At 44.4% G+C, this 9,999-nt stretch overlaps 1 protein-coding gene across 2 annotated transcripts; it reads left to right on the top strand.

Moving 5' to 3' along the window:
• The first annotated feature begins 2,215 nt into the window (after nucleotides 1-2,215).
• Nucleotides 2,216-9,795, top strand: LOC129869427 (E-selectin-like). 2 transcript variants are annotated; one of them, XM_055943829.1, is made up of 12 exons: nucleotides 2,216-2,313; nucleotides 2,438-2,507; nucleotides 2,619-3,110; nucleotides 3,223-3,414; nucleotides 3,666-3,857; nucleotides 4,063-4,239; nucleotides 5,283-5,474; nucleotides 5,679-5,855; nucleotides 6,899-7,090; nucleotides 7,295-7,471; nucleotides 8,806-8,919; nucleotides 9,089-9,795. In XM_055943829.1, the coding sequence occupies exons 1-12, from the start codon at nucleotides 2,311-2,313 to the stop codon at nucleotides 9,169-9,171; spliced, it is 2,061 nt and encodes a 686-aa protein (XP_055799804.1). In that variant the 5' UTR covers nucleotides 2,216-2,310; the 3' UTR covers nucleotides 9,172-9,795. The 2 variants fall into 2 exon arrangements, with proteins under 2 accessions (XP_055799804.1, XP_055799805.1); XM_055943830.1 differs by lacking the exons at nucleotides 6,899-7,090; nucleotides 7,295-7,471.
• Nucleotides 9,796-9,999: the final 204 nt, after the last annotated feature.

The raw sequence follows: 9,999 nt of genomic DNA, 5'->3' as shown, positions 1-9,999 counted from the left end.
TACCCCCTCTAGCACCAGGGTCAGCTGCGTACCCCATCTAGCACCAGGGTCAGCTGTGTACCCCCTCTAGCACCAGGGTCAGCTGTGTACCCCCTCTAGCACCAGGGTCAGCTGTGTACCCTCTCTGGCACCAGGGTCAGCTGCGTACCCCATCTAGCACCAGGGTCAGTGCACTCTCAAATGTTGTTTTTTGCCGTCATTGTAAGCCTGCCACACACACGCTATACGATACATTTATTAAACATAAGAATGAGTGTGAGTTTGTCACAACCCGGCTCGTGGGAATCGACAAAGAGCTCTTATAGGACCAGGGCACAAATAATAATAATAGTCAATAATTTTGCTCTTTATTTAACCATCTTGCATATAAAACCTTATTTGTTAATTGAAAATTGTGAATAACTCACCACAGGTTAATGAGAAGGGTGTGCTTGAATGGATGCACATAACTCTGCAATGTTGGGTTGTATTGGAGAGAGTCTCAGTTTGAAATAATTTTCCACACACAGTCTGTGCCTGTATTTAGTTTTCATGCTTGTGAGGGCCGAGAATCCACTCTCACATAGGTACGTGGTTGCAATGGGCATCAGTGTTTTAACAGCACGATTTGCCAAGGCAGGATACTCTGAGCGCAGCCCTATCTAGAAATCTGTCGGTGGCTTCTGATTACATTTTCACAGAACCGCTTGTTGCAATTTTGATGAAGCTCTCTTGTTCAGATATCGATAAGTGGACTGGAGGCAGGGCATTAAAAGGGATAACGAATCCAGTTGTTTGTGTCATCCGTTTCGGGAAAGTACCTGCGTAATTGCGCACCCAACTCACTCAGGTGCTTCGCTATATCACATTTGACATTGTCCGTAAGCTTGAGTTCATTTGCACACAAAAAAATCATACAATGATGGAAAGACCTGTGTGTTGTCCTTGTTAATGCAGACAGAGAAGAGCTCCAACTTCTTAATCATTTTTTTATTTATTTTTTATTATTATTTACCGTTATTTTACCAGGTAAGTTGACTGAGAACACGTTCTCATTTGCAGCAACGACCTGGGGAATAGTTACAGGGGAGAGGAGGGGGATGAATGAGCCAATTGTAAACTGGGGATTATTAGGTGACCATGATGGTTTGAGGGCCAGATTGGGAATTTAGCCAGGACACCGGGGTTAACACCCCTACTCTTACGATAAGTGCCATGGGATCTTTAATGACCTCATATAATTACATTCAAAGTTATTAAGTGGTAATACTCAAACATAAACTGTTGGAAAGTGATTATTTCTCCATCTGTCATTGCTCATCGCTCAGTCATCCTAATTAGAATCCATTTGGGATTATCAAGCCTTTATCAGACGCCATGTTGAAATCTCTGTTTCCTCACCGGCAGCATTTCTGTCTGGGCCTCAGGAAGGGGGGACTTTCTAGGGGTCAACAAAAGAGTTCTGCTGTGGTAGATGTTCAGAGTGTAAGTGAGTCCAGTCAGGAAGGATGTGAGCCATGGTAGTCAGTGCAGGCAGCCAACAGGCGTCTATAGTGTTGTTTCCCATCACACAGACAGACAACCTGTCTTTCTCCCTGTATCCTCATGACAACTTGTCTGTCTCCCAGTATCTTCATGACAACCTGTCTGTCTCTCTCTATCCTCTCAAGCTGTGCATAGCCTTTAATAAAAATACCTAAACACAGTAGTGGGTTAGTCACATTCTACACTGTTATAACAAAACCCAACTCAATGAAATGCACTTGAAATAGAGGTCGACTTGACATCGTACATTTGTCAACTGTTAGCTTACAATGTTATGACTAATTAATAGATTATGCACCCCACTATTCATGACAACAAATGCTTGATGTGGTGTTAGCCAGACATTTCAAAGGAGTGAAAGAAACATTTCAACACCAGCTCAGTATCTGTGAGTCTCTGCCCAGGACAGAGGCTGTTGTTAATGAGAGCTTCCTGCTACCTCATTCTTTGTTTCCTGTTGCAGCCCGAGCTTTGGGCTCTGGCCCGTGCTCAGAGAAACCCTTATCTGTCTGACCGACACAATAGGATAGAGTTCAGATATCTAAAAGAGGGAGAGAGAGAGGGAGAAAGTTTCCAAGTTGGAAATTCCAGAGTAGCCTATTCACGCCCAGGCAGTGTCATAACGATGAATTCCGGTCTGTGGCCGTTGTTGAAGTGTGGGTTGGTGTATATATATATGTGTGCACAGAGTACCAGAGAGCAGTATCATTTCATCCACTGGATAAGACTAGAAACATATCCTTTAGAGATTTACCTGCAAAAGAGCATCACATTTAAAAACGTACAATGGTAAGTACTGTTGAGAGAATTGGTTTATGCCTTAAAATTTAGATGCATTAGTTAGTTTGTATACATTTCAGACAGCCAATGCATTTCTCAGTCAGTAAAGTATGGCTTGATGTTGTCTCCACAGGACTTCTGCTCTGCATCACAGCAAGCCAGAAGCCCCAGCTCATGGATCACCCTCTTCCTCCTGTACTCAAGTAAGAAATACATTTCAAAAGATCTATGTAATTCTAAAATCCCATTCATGTAAACTCATTTATTTACTGTATGTCAATATTGACCTTTTTGTTTTATATGTCATTCCTCAGTTGTCACCATGTGCAGTAGAGTAGAGGGCTGGTCCTACCATCACTCCAACAAAACGATGAACTGGGACACTGCTAGAAAGTGGTGCACGGAGCACTACACTGACATGGTGGCCATCCAGAACCGTGGAGAGATCTCCCACCTTAACAGCATCCTGCCCAGGCAGACCAACTATTACTGGATAGGGATCCGTAAGGTGGACGACGTGTGGACCTGGGTGGGGACCAATAAGGTTCTGACTAAAGAGGCAGAGAACTGGGCAGACGGAGAACCCAACAACGGGGGGAACAACGAGGACTGTGTGGAGATGTACATCAAGAGAGAGAAGGACACAGGGAAGTGGAACGACGAGACGTGTATGAAGAAGAAGACGGCTCTGTGCTTCACAGCCTCGTGTCAGAGCGACTCATGTTACCATGGAGAGTGTGTGGAGACCATCAACAGCCACCGCTGTAAATGCTTTGAGGGCTTCTACGGAGAGCAGTGTGAACACGGTAAGCAAGCCAGGATGATATAGTCCAATAATCTAATACAGGCAGTATGAAACCAAGTCCTCTTAAAAGTCCTCTTAAAAGTAACTCCTTGCCTGTTTTCCTTTGTCGGCAGTTGTTGAATGTAAGATGGAGGAGGTCACTGTCCCCGCTAAAGCCAGTGTCAGTTGCTCTCACCCCAATGGGAATTTCTCCTTTGATTCGACGTGTCAGTATTCCTGTGAAGAGGGGTACAGGCTGAGCAGCTCCGGGCCTGTGAGATGCACAGCCTCAGAATCATGGTCGGAACAGCCTCCCACCTGTGAATGTAAGTATATCCTCTTATTAACCTTATAAATAAAGTGTTCTGGAAAGACTAATAAGAGAATAAAATAACAGCTACCATTTGTTGTAACCTTTTGATTTGTACTTTCTTTGAATTAATTCAGTGTCTTGCTATCGGTCTTTATACCAGTATGACAGCTTAGACCTCCTGTATTTCAGTTGTTGTGTATCTTGAGTAATGTCTTCATCGTGGCACATTTAGTCATGTATTGCGGTCTGCCCTCTCCTCCTCAGTGGTCTTATGCAGTGAGCTGTATGAACCTGAGAAGGGTTCCATGGCCTGCTCCCATCCCCTGGGCTCCTTCAGCTACCTGTCCACCTGTACCTTTACCTGTGAGGAGGGCTATGAGAGGCTGGCCTCCAGCTCTGCTACCCTGCAGTGTGGAGCCTCGGGACAGTGGAACGACTCACAGCCGCAGTGTGTTGGTGTGTACAGGTTCTGCATATCTGTAAACGTAGCCCCCATAACATGTTACATCAACTGTAGTTGCTATAAATATATGAATGACACAGGACATTTTCCATTCAGAAATATCTAGGAGGACAAATAGAGTTTTGTAATTGTATGACAGTCTAGAATTGTCTCTGGACACAGACTGACCACTGCACCACTATTCACTCTGTCTTGCAGCTGTAAGCTGCCCTACCCTCCAGCAGCCACAGGATGGCGCTATCAGCTGTGGAGAAGACTTGACCTATGGAAGCAGCTGTAACTTTAGCTGCTCTGAGGGTTATCTCCTCAAGGGGGCGCTCACGGTGACCTGCACATCAGCTGCTGAGTGGAGTGAGGAGATACCACACTGTGAAGGTAAGGATAAACTTTTTTGCATTTTTAAAATAGACCTGATTTAAACCATTGTCTATATTGACAAGAGTTTTTAAATCAATTTAAACCAATGTCTTTCTTGACAAGAAAGACATTTGACCACTCTAACAATGGAAGAACATGTCCTCAAAGATGGCGAGAACAGGTGGGACAATTCTAGCCAATGAGAGGGCAGATATGCGTGTGAACAACAGACCATAGAAACAGATTGAGGACTCATCTCTGTATCTCAATCAAATTTATTTATAAAGCCCTTCTTACATCTGCTGATGTCACAAGGTGCTGTACAGAAACCCAGCCTAAAACCCCAAACAGCAAGCAACGCAGGTGTAGAAGCACGGTGGCAAGGAAAAACTCCTTAGAAAGGCCAGAACCTAGGAAGAAACCTAGAGAGGAACCAGGCTATGAGGGGTGGCCAGTCCTCTTCTGGCTGTGCCGGGTGGAGATTATAACAGAACATGGCCAAGATGTTCAAATGTTCATAGATGACCAGCAGGGTCAAATAATAATAATTACAGTGGTTGTCGAGGGTGCAGCAAGTCAGCACCTCAGGAGTAAATGTCAGTTGGCTTTTCATAGCCGATCATTCAGAGAATCTCTACCGCTCCTGCTGTCTCTAGAGAGTTGAAAACAGCAGGTCTGGGACAGGTAGAACGTCCGGTGAACAGGTCAGGGTTCCATAGCCGCAGGCAGAACAGTTGAAACTGGAGCAGCAGCACGGCCAGGTGGACTGGGGACAGCAAAGAGTCATCATGCCAGGTAGTCCTGAGGCATTGTCCTAGGGCTCAGGTCCTCTGAGAGAGAGAACGAATTGGATAGAGCATACTTAAATTCACACAGGACACCGGATAAGACAGGAGAAATACTCCAGATATAACAGGCTGACCCTAGCCCCCCGACACATAAACTACTGCAGCAAAAATACTGGAGGCTGAGTTAGGAGGGGGGCTATCTTTGCCATTATAGAATCTGTGACAGCAATGACATATTTAGTAATGTATTGCGATCTGCCCTCTCCTCCTCAGTGGTCTTATGCAGTGAGCTGTATGAACCTGAGAAGGGGTCCATGGCCTGCTCCCATCCCCTGGGCTCCTTCAGCTACCTGTCCACCTGTACCTTTACCTGTGAGGAGGGCTATGAGAGGCTGGCCTCCAGCTCTGCTACCCTGCAGTGTGGAGCCTCGGGACAGTGGAACGACTCACAGCCGCAGTGTGTTGGTGTGTACAGGTTCTGCATATCTGTAAACGTAGCCCCCATAACATGTTACATCAACTGTAGTTGCTATAAATATATGAATGACACAGGACATTTTCCATTAGAAATATCTAGGAGGACAAATAGAGTTTTGTAATTGTCTGACAGTCTAGAACTGTTTCTGGACACAGACTGACCACTGCACCACTATTCACTCTGTCTTGCAGCTGTAAGCTGCCCTACCCTCCAGCAGCCACAGGATGGCGCTATCAGCTGTGGAGAAGACTTGACCTATGGAAGCAGCTGTAACTTTAGCTGCTCTGAGGGTTATCTCCTCAAGGGGGCGCTCACGGTGACCTGCACATCAGCTGCTGAGTGGAGTGAGGAGATACCACACTGTGAAGGTAAGGACAAACTTTTTTGCATTTTTAAAATAGACCTGATTTAAACCATTGTCTATATTGACAAGAGTTTTTAAATCTATTTAAACCAATGTCTTTATTGACAAGAAAGACATTTGACCACTCTAACAATGGAAGAACATGTCCTCAAAGATGGCGAGAACAGGTGGGACCATTCTAGCCAATGAGAGGGCAGATATGCGTGTGAACAACAGACCATAGAAACAGATTGAGGACTCATCTCTGTATCTCAATCAAATTTATTTATAAAGCCCTTCTTACATCTGCTGATGTCACAAGGTGCTGTACAGAAACCCAGCCTAAAACCCCAAACAGCAAGCAACGCAGGTGTAGAAGCATGGTGGCAAGGAAAAACTCCCTAGAAAGGCCAGAACCTAGGAAGAAACCTAGAGAGGAACCAGGCTATGAGGGGTGGCCAGTCCTCTTCTGGCTGTGCCGGGTGGAGATTATAACAGAACATGGTCAAGATGTTCAAATGTTCATAGATGACCAGCAGGGTCAAATAATAATAATTACAGTGGTTGTCGAGGGTGCAGCAAGTCAGCACCTCAGGAGTAAATGTCAGTTGGCTTTTCATAGCCGATCATTCAGAGAATCTCTACCGCTCCTGCTGTCTCTAGAGAGTTGAAAACAGCAGGTCTGGGACAGGTAGAACGTCCGGTGAACAGGTCAGGGTTCCATAGCCGCAGGCAGAACAGTTGAAACTGGAGCAGCAGCACGGCCAGGTGGACTGGGGACAGCAAGGAGTCATCATGCCAGGTAGTCCTGAGGCATTGTCCTAGGGCTCAGGTCCTCTGAGAGAGAGAACGAATTGGATAGAGCATACTTAAATTCACACAGGACACCGGATAAGACAGGAGAAATACTCCAGATATAACAGGCTGACCCTAGCCCCCCGACACATAAACTACTGCAGCAAAAATACTGGAGGCTGAGTTAGGAGGGGGGCTATCTTTGCCATTATAGAATCTGTGACAGCAATGACACATTTAGTAATGTATTGCGGTCTGCCCTCTCCTCCTCAGTGGTCTTATGCAGTGAGCTGTATGAACCTGGGAAGGGGTCCATGGCCTGCTCCCATCCCCTGGGCTCCTTCAGCTACCTGTCCACCTGTACCTTTACCTGTGAGGAGGGCTATGAGAGGCTGGCCTCCAGCTCTGCTACCCTGCAGTGTGGAGCCTCGGGACAGTGGAACGACTCACAGCCGCAGTGTGTTGGTGTGTACAGGTTCTGCATATCTGTAAACGTAGCCCCCATAACATGTTACATCAACTGTAGTTGCTATAAATATATGAATGACAAAGGACATTTTACATTCAGAAATATCTAGGAGGACAAATATAGTTTGTAATTGAATGACAGTCTAGAACTGTTTCTGGACACAGACTGACCACTGCACCACTATTCACTCTGTCTTGCAGCTGTAAGCTGCCCTACCCTCCAGCAGCCACAGGATGGCGCTATCAGCTGTGGAGAAGACTTGACCTATGGAAGCAGTTGTAACTTTAGCTGCTCTGAGGGTTATCTCCTCAAGGGGGCGATCACGGTGACCTGCACATCACCTGCTGAGTGGAGTGAGGAGATACCACACTGTGAAGGTAAGGACAAACTTTTTTGCATTTTTAAAATAGACCTGATTTAAACCATTGTCTATATTGACAAGAGTTTTTAAACCGATGTCTTTATTGACTAGATAGACATATGACCACTCTAACAATGGAAATGCATGTCCTCAAAGATGCAAGGCAGGCGGGAGGAGGCGAGAATGCTGAAGTATTACATTTCCTTCTTCTTCATTGGCCGATTGTTCACAACTCATAGAATCCCCCTAAGGTGACTACTTGAAACGGGTGTCGGCCTTCAATGGCAATCTCCCTGCTAAAAGGCTTATATCAATGACTAGTCCCCCATCTATCTCTATGACAACAACATTTTTTATCAAAGTTGCTGAAATGCCACGTGCGTCCACTTATATCAGTGCATTCGTAAAACGACATGTATTTATTTAACTAGGAAAGTCAGTTAAGAACAATTTCTTATTTACAATGACAGCCTACCCCGGACAACACTGGGCCAATTGTGTGCCAGCTGTGATGCAGCCTGGATACGAACCAGGGACTGTAGTGACGCCTCTTGCATTGAGATGCAGTGCATTAGACCGCTGCGCCACTCGGGACTACCAGGGCCATAAACATAACCATTATGAAACCTCTATTCAATCAAATAAGCCTCACGTAGCAAGTTAGCAATGACATTTTTGTTGTTGACCAAATGCGACACCATCTCATTGACCTTCATACGAAAATTCCTCACTTCAGGGGCTTATTTTCATGGACAGATTTTGGGCTGAGTAAAACCTCTCACTTCGCCTCTTCCTCTCCTGTTTAATCTCAGTCAATTGACACATTTACACACAATACTAAAACAGTATAGACTGAGTTTAAATGGAGAGAAAGAGGTGAAGTGAGAGGTTTTACTCAGCTCGAGTGTACAAAATATTAAGAACACCTGCTCTTTCCATGACAACGACTGACCAGGTGAATCCAGGTGAACGCTATGATCACTTATTGATGTCACTTGTTAAATCAACTTCAATCAGTGTAGATGAAGGGGAGGAGACAGGTTAAATAAGGATTTTTAAGCCTTAAGACAATTGGATTGTGTGAGACACAATCAAACAGAATATTCTGTGAGACACAGCCAAATTGAAATTCTGTGAGACAACCAAACTGGATATTCGCTGGTCATCAGGACAAAGTATGTCTTATGTAGCGGTTATAAAGGCTTTATGAATGCATCATGAGTTCATATCCTACATAAGGGGGCTACCAAAATACGAACATGTTTTGAGAGGGTTGTAGTCAGTGATGTGACCGATCAGTTGATTCAGATTGTTTGACTGTTTTCCTCTGTTGTTTCTTGTTTCCTCCAGCAGCACCTGAGCCGCCATTGAACCCCACTATCCTAGGCCTGGCAGCAGGGGGCGCTGTGTCATTATCTGGCCTGTCTCTGGCCGCATGGCTCCTCAAACGAATCAGACAGAAAGGTAAACACACAAGAAGGCCCTTATCTTCTCCAATCACAGTCATTGGCTAGGAATAAGAAAGACATAAGAAATTCAAAAACATCCCTGTTTCATTACACAGATTTGATTCAGAATGGCTATTTCTTACTTGACAATATTCATCAATATGCTCTTCATTGCCTCCTTCCAGCTAACAAGTTTAATCTGAACAGCACCTCAGACATTGAGGAACCTTTACAGACCTACAGGAACAGCATCGACAGCCTCATATAGAGACCAACAACAGTAACAGCAGGAACAACAGCAAGAATAACTGCAGGAACCACTGCAGGAACAACAGCCGGAACAACTGCAGGAAAAGCATCGACAGCCTCATATAGAGACCAGCAACAGTAACAGCAGGAACAACTGCAGGAACAGGCTGGCTCTGTTTTCAAAGAAGATCTGCTGGTCACACCTGGATCACAGTTCCTCAGTATTGTAATGTAGTAGGTTAGATAGCCTTGAATCGTCTGACTGGGAGAGAGGTGCTACGTTGAGTATACAGAATCATCTGTTCTCATGATGGTCCTACAGAAAATGTATTTTTTCTCCCTAAGGGAGTTTTGTATTGAACAAATTGTTCACCACTGGCTGGTATATGACCACAAGTGGCCAAATTTCTTATGATACTGATTTTGACAGCTATTTTATACAAACTACAGAAAGTTGTATATTGTATTCCCCTGTATAATTATTTGTGTTATCATAAATATATTGTTATGATTTTACAAAACGGTGAAATCAATGCCTTTCAGTATTTAAGTTTTATTTATTTTTAAACCACAGTCTGTGTGTTACAGAATTACATTTGATGTTGAAAAAGTGTATTTTTAAATATAATAAACGTTTCAAACATTGTCAATAATGTTCTTATTTTTTCCATTATTTTCTGTCCGATGCTTTTTATAATAGCTGCAAATAAATAGTCCATGGCTATTTGAGTTCAAATGTACCAACAGAGAGCAAAATTAACTCAAATACACCAGTAGAATAAGAATAGGTAGAGTGGCACGAAAGGATCCCAAGAGGGCTTCCTTCTTTTAAGCCTCGCGCCCCCCC

The sequence above is a fragment of the Salvelinus fontinalis genome, chromosome 14 (genome assembly GCF_029448725.1).
Source record: "Salvelinus fontinalis isolate EN_2023a chromosome 14, ASM2944872v1, whole genome shotgun sequence".
NCBI lineage: Eukaryota > Metazoa > Chordata > Actinopteri > Salmoniformes > Salmonidae > Salvelinus > Salvelinus fontinalis.
Note: the sequence above shows the minus strand (reverse complement) of the source record. Positions and strands in the feature narration are given on the sequence as shown.